Raw genomic sequence first — 20,823 nt, 5'->3', positions numbered from 1 at the left:
ACCGATTAATTTACAAAACCAACCAATTAACACAATTCATTTACAAATTTAACCAATTAACCCAAACCCTAAACCCTAATCGGGTCGCCTTCCGGGAAAATCAACAACCCGGGAAGGTCACAAGCAATTCGGAACAACCAATTCATAACGAGTTTTGATTTAGATAATTACCTGAGATAGCTTGAACACACAACGAGTCAGCGGGTTGCGGTCGGTTTCGAGATCCTTCGCTTCGCCTCCAAACCTTCCCAAAAGCACCAAATCACGATCAATGTACCACAAAGACACCCCTACGAGAGAGAGAGGGGCAAAAATATTCAAAATTGGTTAGAGAGAGAGAGAGGGAGAGTGAGGCAGAAAGAGAGAGAGAGGGAGAGAGAGAGGCAGAAGAGAGAGAGAGGGGCAGCAGAGAGAGAGAGTGCACCTGGCGGAGCCGAGCGGCGGGCGTGGCGGAGCTGGGCGGGCGTGGCGGAGCTGGGCGGGGTGGGGGGCGCGGCGCTGCGCTTTTCTTTTTTTTTTTCGTTCTGGTTCGGTAAACAGAGAAAGGAAGAAGGGGAGGGGGGGCTAACGGGTCGGGTATCTGGCAGCATAGTGGACCGCCCCAATTACCGGCGGTCTGGTCCCTACTGGACCGCCCAGGGTCCTGGCGGTCTGGTATGGAATCGGACCGCCCCAATTACCGGCGGTCTGGTCAGATTTAAAAAAAAAAAAATTGTCAGGTTATTATTGTAAAAATGTTTTTTTTTTTGGGTATTAATAAAAATGGCCGCACAAATGAATACATAATTTGTACTTTTTTTGGGTATTTAATTGAATTATCATTTTCATAATGTTTTTATATAATTCAGCTCCTGTCATAAAATGCTAGATCGATATGTACTTGTAATTTAGTAGTTATGACTCTGTTTTGTAATTATAAGAGCATGACTTGTTACAAATCAATAATTATATATATATTTTAAGTTCTAGCCCTTGTACTAAATTTTCTAATTGCACCGCTGATTCGCACTATAAATTAGTGTGACCAATCATCACAGTTGATGGAGGAGTAATTGAAAGGTCATCAAGTGAGATAATGAACCCCATGATGTATCTCTTTCTGAATGATGTCACAGATCCGTATCTAAAGCTTCAAAGAAAATTATTTAAATTTCAGTTAATTTTTCAATTGACAATTGACACGTGTATGCATGCATGGTTCACGTGTATTTTTCTAAAATTTGAATTTATACATGTTTTACAGGGTTCGTTCTTAACAAATAAGTTTGTACAATTAAGTCACCCTTAATTAAATTTATACTCGGTTCACCCTTAAATAAATAATGAATACAAAAAAGTTTGAATAATATTAAATAATAATGAAAAATAATATATATATATATAGGGGTCCGTTTTGAGATTCGAGCTAGCTAGCTAGCTAGGTTCTACTATCAATTGAGCCCATTTTTTAACAGTTTAAGCCGAACTTGGCCTTAATATTCTTCTATCAATTGAGCCCTCTGGAACTGATAGGATACATGCATATTCCACTTTCTTCTATTGATCAGTTGTAGTGTACCGATAGAAAATAATTAACTTCTTAATTATAACGGTACTATTGTCCTAACTGATATAATATAATTAATTATTTGATGATCTTCTGATATCGGTGAAAGTCATCAAATCTACATACAATAAATTAAATAATCTAAAGAATTAAATCAAATAGATATTTTTAATGAAGATTGGCAACAGAATGAGTGCTGGTTTTGGCAAGTCTTGAGATCGATGTGCCAATTAATGGACAAATTAAATGGAAGCCTGTACATGGATCAAATTCTAATAATACTTAATTTCCATTTATGTGGGCATTCGAGTAGGGGTGTCAATGGTACCTTTTTAGCCGTTTACCCAACTCGTATCGTATTTGATAAGGCGGGTATGGGTAAGAATTTTTTTTCGTTAGCTTATTGGGTATGAGTATGGGTAAGAATTTTTTTTCGTTAAATAAATGGGTAAGGGTATGGGTAATGACTATTCCGTACCCATTACCCTATAGGGTAATTATAAAATTCAAATATATATTCAATTCAATTTTCAACCCACTTAAATGTATACTCAATTCAATTTTCAACCCACTTAAATGTATATTCGTATTTTTGAATTTTTATTCTTTATAAAAAATAATTTAGTTGGAATTTATTGCACATTTATTTTATTTTTTATTAGAAATACAATTATATATGTGTTAAAATGAATGAGTTTTTGATGTTTAATTTGTAAAATATAATAAAACTAATTATTATATATTATCCATTATTCACCCGCTACTGTTTCGTTACCCGATAATATTAATGGGTAAGGGTAGGGTAGGGTAAGATTAATTTTTAATGGGTATGGGTAGGGTATGGGTAAGATCAATTATAATGGGTATGGGTATGAAAATGTCTCCACCCGACCCGTACTGTACCCATTGACACCCCTACATTCGAGCGAGTCATCCTTCCGACGAACTATATATTAAGCGACATTAATTAATTGTCTAGTCTTATCCAAACTAAAGAAATCCTTGAATATTTACACACGGATATTTACCCGTGTGCGATTATCGAGAGCTACACGGATTATTACATAAACAACCGTGTACAAACGCTTGCCAGCGTCGCTCTCAAAATAACCGAGCTACACGGATTATTACATAAACAGCCGTGTATGATTACTCTTTCTACACGGACATTTAGCTAAATGTCCGTGTACGATTACTCTTTCTACACGGATATTTAGCTAAATGTCCGTGTAGCTCTCTTATTTTTTTTTATGTTTAAATACCTTTCTACTCGGACTTTAGTTAAATGTCCGTGTAGAATTATTTTTTTTTCCAATTTTTTTTAATGTTTAAATACCTTTCTACACGGACTTTAGTTAAATGTCCGTGTAGAATTGTCCTTTTTTTCCCATTTTTTTTTTTTTTGGTGGCTAGCTTCCAATTTTGTTAGCCATTTAAAATTAGAATTCCAAAACAGAGAAACATTAAACAGAGGTCTTTTAAACTCATAATTCCAAAACTATACAACAGTATAAATAATTTATGTACACTAAAATATACAAAATTATACAAATCCATATTGAGCATTACAAAATTTAAATTGAAACCGTCTTGTCCACATACATCTGACATCGTCGATCTGTTCCTTGGTGTAACACTTTTGCTTTGGTCCATACTACAATTATAATTTGGTATTAGTTAGTAACAAGAAAAGGTAGAAGATTACAATTCATGCAACATATATATATACAAACCTTTTGTACATGCAATCTTATGTGATAAAACATAACATATACTCCTTAGGATCCAATACAATGTTTGTATAAAAGTTATATCCTTACCACTTAGTAACCACATGATCAAGCTTTGGCCCAAAATTCAGCAAGTTGGGCTCAAATTGCCAAAACTCTTGGTTATGATCTAGTTTGGACCGAAATTTCATACAAACTAAGGCGTATTAGATCCAACATACCAAAAAAGGAGCTCCCATGTGATCCATGACATGATGCCTCTTGGTTAAAGGTCTCCAACATATTGCATCTCCAATAAGAATCCATTGATTAACATATATATGCATACATAATAGGGAATAAAAATTCTCCTTTAAAATTTTCATCGAAAATTATAAGAAAATATTTATATATAAAATTAGTTGAATCTGTCTAGCTTTTATACGAACCATTGAAAATCAATTTCGTAAAAAAAATAATTATTGCATCTTATATGAATTTACGATGGCTCTGATACCAAATGATAGTCTTAATAATTCATGACGTGTTTTGCAATTAAAAAAACACAAGCAATCCAGAATCCGTAAATTCAAAATAAAATAGCAAAGTAATTTAAATCTTACAGTTCTGAAGTGCAGACATCTTTAGGCGGAAGCGTTAGTACTGATCTTCAACGATTTTCCTCAGATCTGATGATGGAGACCTTAGGCGTTTTCTTTACTTCTCACTTTCAAAAAATGGTCCACATTACACTAATTATTTACATTATCTTAACAATTCAAGCATGCATGCATTAATTAATAATTGACCTAAATAAGCAATAATAAGCTAGTAACAGAAAAGAGAAATATATATATATATATATATATACATGACTAAGCTTAGCAAGATAGAGAGGAGAAATACAAATTAACTTCAAAGATCTCAGATCCTAGCTCCTTGTGCATAGAAATCAAAATGACACTGCTGGAAGGAGAGAAAGAGAGAGAGAGAGTATTAATTGATCAAAACGGCGCTGCTGGAAGGAGAAGGTCTTTTATATAACCAAAACCCTAAAATAACCTTTCTACACGGATTTTTAAGTAAAAAAATCCGTGTAGCTCTCTCAAGGCTTTCTATATTGTTATTTAAACAAAAAAACCGTGTACAATTTTCACCTTTCTACACGGCTCTTTATTAAACGTCCGTGTTGCTCTCTCAAGCTTTCTACACTGCTATTTAAACAAACATCCGTGTACAATTCTTACCTTTCTACACGGTTCTTTAATAAATATCCGTGTAGCTCTCTCAAGGCTTTCTACACTGTTATTTAAATAATAATCCGTGTACAGTTCCTAATAAACGTCCGTGTAGCTCTCTCAAGGCTTTCTACACTGATTTTTTTAAATAACTTACACAACCTTCAACAAAATACCAATTAAATATAATAAATAAACTATATAAAAAAAACATAAAACCAAACAAAATAATAATTTATGTTTACAAAAAAAAAAGTGGAGCCGCAGGGCCAATTGGCAGCCCCCAAGAAAAGGGCCGCTCATTAGCCCGGTGGCCCGGATATTTTCCGGATATTTTTCGAATACTGAGAAAAAATGGGTTTTTTTTTTTTTTGAATATGATATTAATATAAATTTCGGCCCTAGGAGAGTAAAAGCTTGTTATGTTTCCTATCCTGTATTTCATGCATTAGGCAATGAATAGGTCATTGACTATACACGCTGAGAGTGGTCTGGTAGGCTTCATGGTGAATATAAAACCGTCAACCCAATATTCAGTTGCAATTTTTCAAATCAAGTTATAAATCGTGAATATATAAATGAAGAGACGTGGAACAACATTCACACTTCCAAATCAAGTTCTAAAGAAATGGGACATCGTTCTTCCAGTTTTCGGTACAAAAGTCCCCTTTTCAGGGGTAGGTATTTGTTTATGATGGTGATCATACTAATTGTAGTTCTGGAAGGAATATGTTACTTTTCATGTTGATTTGAAAGTTGTTCTTTTTCATGTGACATAGATTAATACTGGCAGCATCATCCCCTGATTTAAAGCAGAGGTAACGTAATAACATATCAAAATTACATACTGAATCTTTTTGGTGCTGCAATTCTAACAAGACAGACAAAATTGACACAATATTTGTTTGGAACACCTGACAAATATACAATAGCAGGGTTGAAGGCAATATGTGTAGATCCGTTACACTACTCTGTTTTTTGACAAAGCAGCAATGCTCTTTGGCATAAAAATGTTACCTAGACTTCATTACTCTCATCTTCAGTAGACATCAAAGCCTAATAGCATGTCATGAAGTCTAATTAAGTTCATGTTTTTCATCCTATGAAATTACACTGAAAAAGGAAAACATTCCAAAACCCAATAGGAAACGGGTGGGGAGAAACTAGCCATCCGAACGCCCCTTCAGCACGAATAGGAAATTTAACAAAATCCCACTTAAATCCCATCAATACCCTTGCATCCGAACGGGCCCTTAATTGGATATCTAAAAAGAAAGATTTTTATTTTACTACACCTGAATAGTAGCATCATTGAGACCTAGCTCCATTTTTTCTCCAATCAAACCATTCTTGGAAAAACATGCACTTCCGGAAGACTTCTTTATTTTATTTTACCAAGATACAGAAACACTAAAAGAAAACCAGGGTTCCAACGGTTTTCCAATCAAGCTCCAGTTTTTTTTTAGGACTACTAACCAAAACAAGCAAAATACTTACATGACTACAAATACGCAAGTTGTCATACAAAAACACAACACAACACAACACTCATTTTCTTGGGCACACAAAAACACCAACCAACTAATATACTTCTACAAATACCTTCTTCTTCTTTTTCTTTTTTTTCTTTTTTTCAATTTTTTTCAATTTTCTTTTTTTTAATCATTTTTTTCTATTTTTTTTTAAAACAAAACATCAAATACAAATCAGGCCGATTTTTTATTTTTACCCAAAAATATTATTATTTTAATTAAAATACCCAGCTTTTCGCCGAAATTTTAAAAATACCCAAACCGTGGAATTTTTCCACGGGTTGAAATTTGAATTCCCACCGTGGAAAAATTCCACGGGCCAGACCCATATTATTATTATTTTATTTTATTTTTTTTAAAACAGAAATTTGTATTTTTTTTTTTTTTTTGTATTGAAATATTAGAAATATTGGATATATTTATTTGAAAATAGATGGAATACAATATAATTTGATTTATTAGAAAGACTGCAACAAATAACCCGGATCAATATTTTTCAGATCAGATTTTTCGCGGCTGTAAGAAAAATTAATATATTTCTTTATGTGTTATTGGAAAAAAATAAAAATGCTTAGATTCCGAGTTATTGATCCCGGTTCAAAAGTCACTTCTATGTAATTTAGAAAATATTATGATCTTTCTAGTACATTTAATTTATTAAAAGTTTTATCTATTTTGAGAATTATTTTTGAATAATAATCATTAAATAAATTAAAGTTTTTGTTTTTTTTTCAAAATAGATATAACTTTTAATAAATTAAATGTACTAGAAAGATCATAATATTTTCTAGATTACATAGAAGTGACTTTTGAACCGAGATCAATAACTCGGAATCTAAGCATTTTTATTTTTTTCCAATAACACATAAAGAAATATATTAATTTTTCTTACAGCCGCGAAAAATCCGATCTGAAAAATATTGATCCGGGTTATTTGTTGCAGTCTTTCTAATAAATCAAATTATATTGTATTCCATCTATTTTCAAAGAAATATATCCAATATTTCTAATATTTCAATACAAAAAATAAAAAATAAATACAAATTTCTGTTTTAAAAAAAAAAAAAAAAAAAAAAGGGTCTGGCCCGTGGATATAACTTTTGAATAATAATAATTAAATAAATTAAAGTTTTTGTTTTTTTTTTCAAAATAGATATAACTTTTAATAAATTAAATGTACTAGAAAGATCATAATATTTTCTAGATTACATAGAAGTGATTTTTGAACCGGGATCAATAACTCGGAATCTAAGCATTTTTATTTTTTTCCAATAACACATAAAGAAATATATTAATTTTTCTTACAGCCGCGAAAAATCCGATCTGAAAAATATTGATCCGGATTATTTGTTGCAGTCATTCTAATAAATCAAATTATATTGTATTCCATCTATTTTCAAAAAAATATATCCAATATTTCTAATATTTCAATACAAAAAATAAAAAATAAATACAAATTTCTGTTTTAAAAAAAAAAAAAAAAAAAAAAAAAATGGGTCTGGCCCGTGGAATTTTTCCACGGTGGGAATTCAAATTTCAACCCGTGGAAAAATTCCACGGGTTGGGTATTTTTAAAATTCCGGCGAAAAACTGGGTATTTTAATTAAAATAATAATATTTTTGGGTAAAAATAAAAAAATCGGCAAATCAGGAGATTGTACACAAGAGGCTATAGAGAACGCATGAATTATCTTTTTTTTCTTTTCTTTTATTTCCCAGCACAATTGAAACTTCATCTTCAGTCTGCAAGTAGTTGAATAAACTGTTGATTAATATTTGTAGTAGCACCAATATCACAATCAATCAAATAGAAAGAAAGACAACAACAAATTAACTTCATATTTTTAATCAACTGAGGCTTTTTTTTAAAACGTTGTCTTAATTATGTCATAATTTCATATATAATTTGGAGACATAATTAATTAATGATGCAAAAATCACTTCACATTAAGTTGTGTTCTACATGACTTAATTGATGCCATTTAGAACTTGGCAAGCATAACAAAATATATTAATAAGATGCACCGTAATTGTTATGAAAGCCTAATTTTTTTTTTCTTCATAATAAAAGATTGAAAACTACCTCTATTAAATATATATCGTGTAACTTTTTTCCTAGGTTTTTTTTCTCTATCTATTTTAATGCTTCTTTAGAAGAGGTCAATTGAAGTTAGATATTTACTTTCTAATGAAATCTCAAACACTGTGCTTTAATTAGCACAAAAAAAGACACTTAACAATACCAAAAGTACTATGCATGCAAAACATAAAATATCTGTCATAAGTTGAACAGATTTTTGCCTCCAGAATATGAAACTAATATTCGTGGGAGGAATCATTAATTTGGTAGGATTGTAAATAACATTAACAATTGAAAAGCTGCAAAAAAAAATTTCTTTGGCTTGTGCAAATACAAATTACCTCTTCTCGTTGCAGCCAGAAATTATAGACCTCTCAACTGATGGCGGCACATCTGGGAGAGAACTTAGATTTTTGCACTCATCGATCTCCAAATATATGAGATTGGTCAACTCATTTAAGCCCCTTAGTGAAGCGAGGTTTGGGCAATTACTTAGTTTTAGGAAACTGAGTGCCTTGAAATGACCGATATGAGGATTTACTATGGTTGGGATGTCCACAACACATAATTCTTCTAGCGATATGAAACCTTGTAACATATCATCCGAAAGCATACAACTCCTTAGTTCAACACATTTTAGAGTACTAGATCTAGTTCTCCTCCCGTGTGATGGTGATGTTAATTCAATAGTGTCACTGCATCTTGCAACAACTAATGATGTTTCAAAGCTCATGAGGTTGGGGCAGAGTGATATATGGAGGTTTTCAAGGGTGCTATGAGTGTCTAATCCACCAATTGAGGTAAGTAACAGGCATCCGTGAATTTTAAGTTTCAGGAGATTGGTCAGGGAACTAAGGACCTCTTTAAGTATACATGTGATAGTTATGATATGCTCTAACCTTAGATGGGTCAGGGAGGTAAGTCCTTGCAAAGACACAGCTAAGATTTTGTCTGTGATAAAGCAGAATTTAATTGAAAGCCTCTCGAGGGCGGAGGGCAGGAATGGTTCATCATAAACATTTTTAAGCTGGCAGATGAGGTCTAACCTTTTCTCTATGCATTTATTTAGATCTTTTGAAATGGTTGATAATGTTTCTTCTTTTATATCATCACCATATTTCATCATTTCCAGAACTTCATTGAACTGATAATCAATGGAGAGAACAACAGAAAGAAAGTTGGAAATAAAATCCTCTAAAAAATCATTCATCATTTCCTTGAAAGTCACAATTCGGGATATTCGTGTACCCTTTGTTGACATTATCATATCTAAGTCTTGTTTCACCGCAAACGCAATAGGGAGACAATTAGAAATTTCTAGTTGAGTTAGATTCAAGGGAAGAGGTACCCAACTCTTCAGCCTAGGAAGAAAACAAATGGAAAGAGATAGAAGATCCGATAGTTCATTTATTTTGTGTAGGGCTTCAAAGCCATAACAGCGAGAAAGTTCAAGATGCTGGAGGTGAATAATGTTATCATTATTTTCTAAAATCCAAGTAGGGAGCCTCTTACCACTATATCTTTGAATAACCAGCTCTTTTATTTGGGGTGGTGGACAAAGGCCATCTAGAATTTCAACATCATTGTCTCTCAAGACATCATCGGCTCTTTTATCAACATCTGCACTTTCAAAATTCCACCAAGAATAAGTTAATTTACGGAGGCCTTTCTTGTCAGATAAATTGGCTCGATCTGCCTCCTCCTTACATTTGACATTATATAGACCAGAGATAGATAACGATCCATAAAGGTCTTTGAGATGCTCCAACTATTTTAGCTCAAACCCCCTTTCCATTCTAACATCAAAATCGGTCAGCTCGTGAATTAATGATCTCAGTCTTCCAACATTAGGAATCGGGTTCTCTCTCTTAGTAAATAAGAAACGTAATTGGTAGAGTAATAATAAAGAATGTGCATCAAAATTAGAATCCCCTAAGTTGAGGTAGCGTATGTTTCTCAACTGAACCACAAACTTAGGAATTCTTTTAACATCAAACGAAACCCCTTATATATCCACTACATGTAATTTTTTTAACTTCGTAAAAAGAGCATCAAGATCCCCTTCTTTCAAAGAGCTTTGAGAAGAGAATCCCAAAGAAATAATTGTACGTAGATCTTTGAGTTTGCATATTTTCTCCACATACTCCCTAAGCATATGACATTCAACAGATATGTGGCGAGTATAGACAAGAATTTCCTTTTCCTCGCCACTTTCAACTCTAAAATATTCACCTTGAGAAACAACTTGGGCTAGATCATGGATTAGGTCATGCATAGAGTAATATTTACCATCCCAATTGTGATCAACTTGAAAGAAAGAGCTAGAAATTAATTCCAAAATATACCGATCACCAATATCCTTCATATGGTCATTACGATCCTCGATTTCAATGAAGCCCTCTGCAATCCATAAATTAACCAAATGGTCATGCTCAAATTCATGTCCTTTAGGAAACAAGCTTCAAAATGCAAAGCATCGTTGCAATGGGGGAGGGAGGTGCTGATAGCTCAAAAACAGAGCTCCCATGGTGTTTTTTAACAAGCTTTTGTTTAGCATGGATGACCAGAATTCTGGGTCTAGTCTTCTACGCAATTGACCTGCCACTGTTGTGGCAGCTAGCGGCAAACAACATAATTTTCCCACAATCTTCTCCCTTATTGCTCTTAATCTTTTCTCCAGCTTCTCACTGACTTCTACACCACTTAATGCATGGCTCATAAATAATAACATGAAAGCATCATCTGCAAGTTCTGGCATTTTTATCAGATTCATAGCGCCCAAAACTCTTGCTGCTTCTTCATTCCGAGTTGTCACCAATATTTTGCTACATCGCTTGCCATCTCTTAGAGGGGCAAAAATTTGGTTTAGTTCTTGCTCACTAACACATTTCTCACACCAAACATCATCCAACACCAACAAATTTTTCTTCCCTCTTATTTTCTCAGCAAGTTGGGATATTAGCACATCTAAATTTTCATAACTAGGGCAGCTGCTCCCTGAAACCGACTCCCACATGTTCCTCATAATAGCATGGACATTAAATTTCTCAGAAACGTATACCCACATGATATAGTCAAAATACTTGGCTTTTTTCTCATGTTCACAAACAAACTGTGCCAAGGTTGTCTTTCCCGACCCACCCATGCCCCATATTCCGATAACAGAGTAGCTGTTAGCATTACTAGTTGATTATGAGAAATTTTCCCGTAACAATTTTACAATGTGATCCAGGTCCTTGTCACGACCAATAACTGTGGAACCTGAAGTAGAAATGGTTTCTCTATACTGTTCATTAGAGCTCTGGTTTGAACTATTGCCACTACTGCTTGGTAGGTTCAGCAGGGAAACAAATTTCATTGCTTCATTAACAATTTCTTCCATTTTCTCAAGGCTTTTAATAAGATTTTTCTTCTCAGATGAAAATTTTGGGAGCTTGCCTTTTAATTTCTTAAAATAAAATTTAGACGTAGATGGAAAGAGGGAATTGACCTCCTTTTCAAGTCGATGGTACTCAACTAAACTGAGCACATCCTCAACCTCATAGAAAGCAGTCTTGAGCTTCTGAAGCCACTTGTCGAGGAACGGACGGTGGGGGCTCTGTTGTGCAGAATCTATGAGGATTAGCAGCTGAGGGAGGAGTGTGGTCTGGAGCTTTTCCAATTTTACCAGGAGGATTTGCTTTTGAGACTGGAACTGTGGATCTATGCCGAGTTCATCAAAGCATTTGTTCATTAAATGGGTTAGAAGAGGGGAGATCAGCCAACTCGCAGCCGAGAACCCCAATCTGAATGCCGAGGTGCTCAAGGGATCCACCATGGATTCTTCTTATGCCAGCTTGGAGAGAGAGAGAGAGAGGACATTGTTGTGTCTTGTGTGTTAGTGTGCGTGAGAGCTGGAGATCGTGGAGGGAGATTAGTCAAAGCTTCTCTCTTGAAGGCACAGGCCCACAGGGGCAGGGTCGCACGTGCATGTACTTGGCAAGAAGTGCATCTTTGACTGTTTGCTTCCCATGATCGTGGAGGACATTGTTGTGTCTTGTGTGTTAGTGTGCGACTTTATAATTCTTTTTATCCATAACTTCAACGGATCCGCCATGGATTCTTTGACTGATCAGATTTGCTCCAGTTGTTACCAGAAGACTCACATTTAATAAATGTCATGTTCTCTTTTTCAAACCAAAAAGTTCATATATAATGGTCTCCAACTAGATACGAACAGCTTATTAAAAATGGGATCGTATAAGATAAACTTCATGAAACATAAGTCAGAGCTATTCATCTTACAAAAGCTGTAACATAACATCATTTTTTGATTTAAATAGATATCAGGATGATATAGAGTAATTGATTATGTGCTATACCTTTTTTTTTTTTTTTTTTTTTTCAAATATGTCTCCTAATTAAGTTCACTAGTTTTAATTTATAAATATGATTTAATTATATGCAATCAACATGGTCATGAAACATTTTGAGTGAAAATATCTTAATCAGTAATTAGATGTGCAATTATAAAATTTGTGTCAATATGTGTTTAAACCAATGATCGATGCAAATGAAATATAGAGAGAAAAGACTCACCGATTTATTTTAACTATAAATAAAAAAAAAAATTAAACACGTGGCATTAAAATCGTCAAAGTTAAAAATCTAGTACTTAGCCTTGACCAGGCTTCAGGGGCTACAAATATAATGTCACAACAAACAAGGCTGCAGTGTTTAATTTGTGGTCTTTTTGCTTCATAATTTTTACCTTCAGTCATAGGGCCCTTGATTTAAAACTGATGTTTCACCTTGATATCACTTGATACGCATGTTTAGATTAAACTAAAGCTTCTACGTTGGAAATATTCTTTGTAAATCCGTAGAAAACTTGAATATGAAATTTCTTGAATAGGATCGGTTGTGAACCGATACTGATATCTGTATATAACCGATACTGATTCTATTTTTTCCAATGGTGCCCTTGGATTATTATACTGGCATGGACTAATGACAAATTTATGAAATTATAAGGTTGTTTGTGTAAAACTGGAATATACTTGTCAGATAGACTAAATAACAAAATTGTTTAGCCTTTAGGTGCCCTTGGATTCTAATTTTGAACTCTTCGACTTTGAAAAATGTAAATCAAAGAACTCTTTGACTTTGGGCTCGGCTATGAATATATACAGTAAAAATGAATTGAGTTAATACTGTTAGATCGATGAATGTGAATAAAAAATATGTGTCTTAACATGACAAGAATAGTAATGGTAAAAAAATGTCTTAACTCTTCAATTTGAATCATCTGACAATATTCCTGGCAAACCCATTTTGGTTAATTTGTTTTCTCTCAGGAATGGGTGATAAGCATCTTCACAGGAATTTGTTCTCTCCTGAATTTGTTTTCTCTCCTGAATTTCATGGGTGATAAGCATCTTCACATCTGACTTCATACTTCTGAGATCTGACTTCATACTTCTTACTGTAGGATGGGTGATAAGCATCTTCACAGGAATTTGTTTTCTCTCCTGAATTTCATGCATTTCATTTCCCAATATAACGGAGAACACAAAAAAAAGTTATGATGAACGAATTCGGATCAAATGGTTCCCTGCCATCCGATTTGGTAATTGCCCGGTTCCCGTGCCTTTTGGAACAACTAACAAAAAAACACATTCTACTTCCGTATTAAAAACTAAAAATGAAATGAACGAAAAATCATGAGTTAATAACACACTCAAGATTCATCTAGTTATCCAAGAAAAAAAAAACATTAATTTTGCCACAATTCAATGAGGTTTATCACGCCATGAGTTTGATAACCGTTTATTACAATAACACACAATTAATAAAACCAATCAAAAGTACAAGTTAATTTGAAAGGTAGCAACAAATAATAGAAAAATAAATTAAAAATAAATTAAAATAGTTGATCCAATGAAAGCAAACTTTAATTTTTCATTGTTTAAAGCACACCAAAGCAAAAGGCACACACTGGAAAGGACGACCTCATCTAATTAAGGATCTACATGAAATATGAAATTTCAAAACAGAGAAATAAATGGAATAATTAAGCTTAACTATAAACAAATATAATAAGAGCATTTGGATATCTAAAAAAATAATTTAATTTATTGTGACGCACCTTAATTAATTAATTGCAGCATCATCAAGACCTCTATATATATAACTTTCCCCAAATAAGTCCGTCGTTGGCAACATACAGGAACACTAAAAGAAAATCAATCAGGCTTCCAAGGGTTCTCCAATAAAGCTCCAGTTTTTTTTTTTTTTTTTTTTTAATTCGGATTAAAAATAAAATAAGCAGAACACTAATTACATGACTAGCTACAGCAACAGAAATGGCCACATAAAAACACAACACAACACAAAAATTCTAACCAACCAATACGCTTCTAAATACAATACACAATAATATATTTTTTTCATTTTTCATTTTTTTTTATGAACAAAATAGCAAATACAAAGAAAGAGCTTAGGCTACAGGACTCATCTATTATTTCTTTTCTCTCCTTTTATTTTCAGCACAATTGAAACTTCATACTTGAATCTACATGTTAGTTAAACAAATTGTTAATTAATATCTGCAGTAGCACCAAAATCATAATCAATCAAATCAAAAGATAGAGAGAACAACAAATTAGCTTCCGACTTTTAATCCACTAATCAGGTTTTTTTTTTTTAAAACATGTTTTAATTTTGTCATAATTTGATATATAATTTGAAGACTTAAGTGATTCATAAATCACTTTACATTAAGTTGTGTTCTACATGATCTAATTGCTGTCATTTAGAACTTGGCAAGCATAATAAAAATAAATTAATAAGATGCACCATAATTGTACATGCTACATAATCATTGGTCCCAATTGACTTATTAATGTTTATTGCACGTTTTCCTACGTTCTTTTTCTCTACCTATTTTATTGCTTCTTTATATGAGGTTAAATGAAGTCAGATATATATTTACTTTTTAACAAAATCTCAAACACTGTGCTTTAATTAGCACAACATAAAAAATCAAGTACAAGTTGAAAATATTTTTGCCTGCAGAATACGAAACTAAGATTCGTGGGTTGAAGCATTTGATAGGATTGTAAAATATAAATTATTTTGCTTGTTCTAATAGAAATTACCATTTTAATATTGCCGTATATCCTTGTGAGGAATGTGGGAAATCTTATGCCAATTTGGATGATTTGGATCCTTGCAACTCCTTGAGAACTCATTGTCGCAGAAATCAATGTAAATATATTGGACTGATGGCGGCACATCTGAGAGAGAACTTACATTTTTACACCAAACGATTTTCAGATACATGAGAGAATGAAGGCACATCAGATTGGGTAACGAGCGCATTTTACAACCCTTAAAGGTAATTTGTGCAAGGGAAGAGAGATAACAAAACATCTTTATTTCTTCTTGAGAAAAGTATTCTTGCTGTGCACCATAAAGTTCTAGAGAAACTAGAGATGAAAGCCCTTCTCTTGAGACAAGTTGTTCAAGCAGTGAAAATTTGTAGATGCGAATTTCTTTCAACTGGGGCAGCTTATCAGCATCTGAATAGCATTCGAGCTTATCACACTTATTTAAGCCCCTTAGTGAAGCAAGGTTTGGGCAATAACTAATTTTTAGTTCAGTTAGATTCAAGGGAAGATGTACCCAACTCTTGAGCCTAGGAAGAGAATAGATGTTAAGATATAGAAGATCTGATAGTTCATTTAATCTTGGTAAGGCTTCCAAGCCATCACAGCCAATAAGTTGAAGATGCTGGAGATGAATAACGTTATCATTATTTTCTGAAATCCATCTGGGGAACCTCTTACCTCTATAATTTTTAATAGCTAGCTCTTTTATTTGGGGTGGTGGACAAAGGCCATCTAGAACTTTCTCATCATTGTCTCTTATGATATCTCCTCTTGCACAATCCCACTCAAAATGTAATTTACGGAGGCCTTTTTTGTCAGATAATTTGGCTCGATCTGCCTCCTCTGTACTTTTGACATTCTTTAGACCAGAGATACATAACGATCCATAAAGGTCTTTGAGATGCTCCAACTGTTTTAGCTCAAACCCCCTTTCCAGCTCTTGAAGTGATATTAGTCTCCCAACACTAGGAATCGGATTCTTAGTAAATAAGAAACGTAATTGGTAGCACAGTGATACAAAATGTGCATCGAAATTAATATCTCCTAAGTTAAGGTACCGTAGGTTTCTCAACTGAACCACAGACTTAGGAACTCTTTTAGTATCATGGCAAATTCCTTTTATTTCCACTACATATAATTTCCTTAACTTCGAAAAAAGAGCATCAAGGTCCCTATCTTTCAAAAATAACCAAGAATATGATCTGAAAGCAACAATTGTACGTAGATCTTTGAGTTTGCATATTTTCTCTACATACTAACCAAGCATATGATCATCTGCAATATATATATGACGAGTATGGGTTGGGATTTCCCTTTTCTCACCACTTTCAATTCTAAAATATTCACCTTCAGATACATCTTGGGCTAGATCATGGATTAGGTCATGCATAGAGTAATGACCCCATTCGTCAACTTGGAAGAAAGAGCTAGAAATTAACTCCAAAATATACCGATTACCAATATCCTTCATATGTTCATTACTACCCTCGGTTTCAATGAAGCCCTCTGCAATCCATAAATTAACCAAATGGTCGTGGTTAAATATATGACCTTTAGGAAACAAGCTGCAAAATGCAAAGCATCGTTGCAATGGGGGAGGGAGGTGCTGATAACTCAAAAACAAACATCCCATTGTGTTTTTTAACAAGCTTTTGCTAAGCATGGATGACCAAAATTCTGGATCTGGGAATTGGCCTCCTTTTAATGAGATATTTAAAATCGGACAATTAATTGGCTTCCTTCATTAACATTTTTTTTCCAAATTCTCAAGGCTTTTAATGAGATATTTATTCTGAGATGAAAATTTTGGGAGCTTGCCAATTAATTTCTAAAGTTTCATTTAGAAGTAGAAGGGAAGTGGGAATTGGCCTCCTTTTCAAGGTGCTTATACTCGATTAAACCGAGGACATGCTCAGCCTCATAGAAATAATACTTGAGCTTCTGAAGCCACTTCTTGAGCTTCGGCTGGTGGGTGCTCTGTTGTGCAGCATCTGCCAAGATGAGCAGCTTTGGGAGGAGTGTGGTCTCGAGTGTATCCAATTTGTCAAGGAGGATTTGCTTTTGAGATCGGAACTGTGGATCTATGCCAAGTGCATCAAAACATTTGTTCATTAAACGGGTTAGAATAGGGGAGATCAGCCAACTGGCGGCCGAGAACCCTAATCTGATTGCCGAGGTAGTCAACGGATCCGCCATGGATTCTTCTCATGCAAGCTTGGTATTAAACAGAGAGAGAGAGAGAGAGAGAGAGAGAGAGAGAGATGTAGTTAGGTGCTGATTGCCGACGTGGTCAAGGGATCCGCCATGGGTTCTTCTCAAGCAAGCTTGGTATCAAACAGAGGAACAGAGAGAGAGAGAGAGAGATGTAGTTAGTAGTTAGGTGGTGGAGCTGGATTTAGTGGATGGAACTTTTTTTTTTATTGCACAGTTATGTTAACAATTGCTCATAACAACATTGGTATTCCTACTAGAGAAAGCAAGAGGCCATTCTACGTAATTAGAATTTGTTAGTATGGCTAATCAGAGATCATTGGATTACAAGTTTTGAAAGAAAATTGAAATTTTATGCAGCCACGTGGTCGTCATTTAACAGAGATCGTTGGATTAATAGTTTGGATTGAATTTGGATGGCTTATGAGAGAGGCGAGGCAGAGAATATTTAGAGACCTTGATCCCACGCTTTGCCTTTGCCTCTTTTCGTTTGCTTTTTCTTTTGTTTTTAAAAAGAATCAAATGCTTTCCCTCTTAATTCAGCAAGTTAGAATAATATTAGCATATCAAATACTTTTTCCTCCGTACGTGGTGAGGTGTCAATCAAATTATTTGACTCGAATTGTATTTGATAAGGCGAGTATTGGTAAAAATTATTTTTATGAACTTAACACATGCGTACAGATACGGATAAGGAAACATTTTCGTTAGCTTATCAGATAAGGATACAAACAATATATTTATATTTTGTACTTGTTACCCTATATGATAATTGATTATTATTTAAACTATATACTATTTATTATTACGATTTGATTTATTTATAAAATATTTTATATAATTTTTATAACTTAAGATTAAATTGATTTATCCAACATTTTATATACTTTGAATATTAGTAATTTATGGAAAAAAAATGTTTCACACTGCAACATTTTATATTCTTTTACATAGGATTAAAAAGAAAATCAAACGGAAAAAATTAAAGGAGTATTTTCACATGACTCGCGAGTAATCTTAAAGTAAGAATAATAACATATATATATATTTCTCAACAATACAAAGATATGTATTTATCTCTTTCAAGTGGAACATGGAAAAAAGAAAAAAAAATAACAGGAGGGATCAGATGGCTCCAATTGTGTGAAGAAAAAAAAAATCACATTTGCTCTATTTTAATAAATAAATTTACTAGTATTTGCTCCGTCTAAAGCTGTGTTTCGAGCTTCATCCCGGAAAACAATAACCGATGGCATAATAAAAATGTCAAGAAAGAAGATCTATAATTTATTGTGATTATAATTTATAATAGAAATAAACTTATATCTTTTCTTTGGAATAATATAATGTATGTATATAATATTGTTTATGCGTTTTTGTTACGCAAGAGAGGAACTAATAATTTCTTTTTCTAAATTAGGCCCTCCTCTTAAAGATTAAGAGATCCGAATCATCTGTTTTAATCTTGCTCCTAACCCTCACAGCTCTGTCAAGTTAGTGGATTAATTAATCTCCATTTCACATGAGCTGATCTCAAATCGGGGAATTAATTATGAACTGCCAAAACTAGCTCCGCTTGATTCGAATCAATGAAAGGAGACTCGAAACCGATCGAGCTCCAGGACGTGGAAGGTAATCAATATATGAGATTATCACATGGCATTGGCACTGATAGTCTGATACTATGTTAAGTTTAATATATATTTTTTTTATTTTGGAAAAAGGCAGTAACAGCCCTTTATATTTACCAGTAAACACTACAAGTATTCTATACAATCCCCACACAGTATAACATTCAGCCAAAAAAACAAAAACCACTAAAAACCCTGGGACCGGACCCATATACAGGGCTTAATTGTTAAGCTTACTTGCTGTTCTCTAGACCAAATCAAAGCATTGGTTGAGCACCAAGAGAGGTTGTAATAGAGGAAATCTCACCTCAGGTCCTTGTTTGTTTTTGTTATAAATAATACTTAAAATAAGTCAAATATAGCTCAGTTATTTCTTTGGTACCTGTGATGAACAAAATAGGGTCTATGACTTGACTATGGCTAAATTTTCTTGCTGATTGAATAAGAAATAGTGTTTAGATAAGACATTACTGATGAGCATGTGAAAAGTGTGCTCCCTAGAAAACAGAGTATAATGACTCATTAATTCAATTGTGCTACAAAAGTGTGCTTCTGCAATAAAGTGCAGCAGTGCCTCAAATCGAATACCTCAGGGGACAGTCTTCGAACTTAATACATGCATTTCTATGTCGATTCGGCCATATTTCCAACGTGCTCTGCTTTAAATACAGGGGATCATGCTGCCTGTATTAATCTATGTCTCATGAAAGAACACTCTTAAAAAGTTACATCAGCTGTCTCACTATATATGTTCCAGGAGCTGCCTAATTTGACTGTCTATGTTTTATGTTTTTAAATAAAAGAATATAGTTTTATTCTTTTTCATTTGCAGGATGTGTGTTGATGTCTGTGATGTGTTTTATATGTTTTCACTTGTCTCTATTGGTTTCCTCCCTTGTATGATTACTTAAATCAGCTACCTTTGATGATTTAGCAATACACAATTTCTAAGATTTAGTAATGCCCTATGATACAGTCCAAAGGTGTTCACTTTGCTTAAGAAAACTTATCAATTTTGTATTGTACTTAATACCAGAAACAAGTGAGACAAGACAGGATGACTGGTACTGGTACTGGGGTAGAATCAGGTGTCCATGTTTGCTTGCACTTGACATTGAAGGACAATTTCATGTGTGCCCCTAGAAAATTTCATAAACAGTAAATAATTTAGAAAGCCACAATGACTTGGAAAGGATTCAGTCAAGAGCAATAAATATCTCCATAAATTCTTGCCATTACCAGCTGACAGACATTATAACAAACACATCTCACCCACTCATCACAGCATTAATAATTTAAGATAATATGAAAAGAGAAGAAACCAAGTAGAATAATTAAAGTTTCAAATTAATGCAACACAAATCTGGTTCATGCATCCAAGTTGAGGACCTCACCTAACTTTTTCTTCAGAACAATCTCATTCGTTGTTTCATATTTTTCTTTTTCCAATACAGATGCATTTTTTTAAATTATCCCATCAATTCACCAAACACACCTCTCCTCTAATCTGGTACTTCATTGGACCTTTTTGGGCCACATTTTCTTGTAGTGTACATTCTCTTTCTTCACCAATTAGTTCTTCAGGCTCGATATTTGAGCCAAACATCTGTGCCACCTAACTCGTACTTCCTATAGTTTTTCTATTAGAATCGCTTCTTTATTTTTTCCTAAAACAAACAAAAACAAAAACAAAAACGGTGAATAAAATATAGAAGAAAACAATTA

The 20,823-nt window shown here is 33.6% G+C and overlaps 1 protein-coding gene and 1 pseudogene across 1 annotated transcript; both read right to left on the bottom strand.

Moving 5' to 3' along the window:
• Nucleotides 1-8,151: 8,151 nt before the first annotated feature.
• On the bottom strand, nt 8,152-11,955 carry LOC144564150 (putative disease resistance RPP13-like protein 1; annotated as a pseudogene).
• Nucleotides 11,956-15,754: 3,799 nt separating this feature from the next.
• Nucleotides 15,755-16,889, bottom strand: LOC144564141 (putative disease resistance protein RGA4). Its single transcript, XM_078313682.1, has 3 exons — nt 16,604-16,889; nt 15,935-16,432; nt 15,755-15,783 (listed from the first exon to the last, which is right to left on the bottom strand). The coding sequence occupies exons 1-3, from the start codon at nt 16,887-16,889 to the stop codon at nt 15,755-15,757; spliced, it is 813 nt and encodes a 270-aa protein (XP_078169808.1).
• Nucleotides 16,890-20,823: the final 3,934 nt, after the last annotated feature.

Source organism: Carex rostrata, chromosome 1, assembly GCF_964058835.1.
Source record: "Carex rostrata chromosome 1, lpCarRost1.2, whole genome shotgun sequence".
Lineage (NCBI taxonomy): Eukaryota > Viridiplantae > Streptophyta > Magnoliopsida > Poales > Cyperaceae > Carex > Carex rostrata.
This window is presented reverse-complemented; position numbering and strand designations above follow the sequence as displayed.

Coding starts and splice junctions, on each gene's coding strand:
- LOC144564141 (XM_078313682.1), bottom strand. CDS start 16,889: ATGGGATGTTTGTTTTTGAGTTATCAGCACCTCCCTCCCCCATTGCAA. Junction 16,433..16,603: donor AGCCCAAGATGTATCTGAAG/GTGAATATTTTA, acceptor TATTTTTGAAAG/ATAGGGACCTTGATGCTCTT. Junction 15,784..15,934: donor AGCTATTAAAAATTATAGAG/GTAAGAGGTTCC, acceptor TTCTCTTCCTAG/GCTCAAGAGTTGGGTACATC.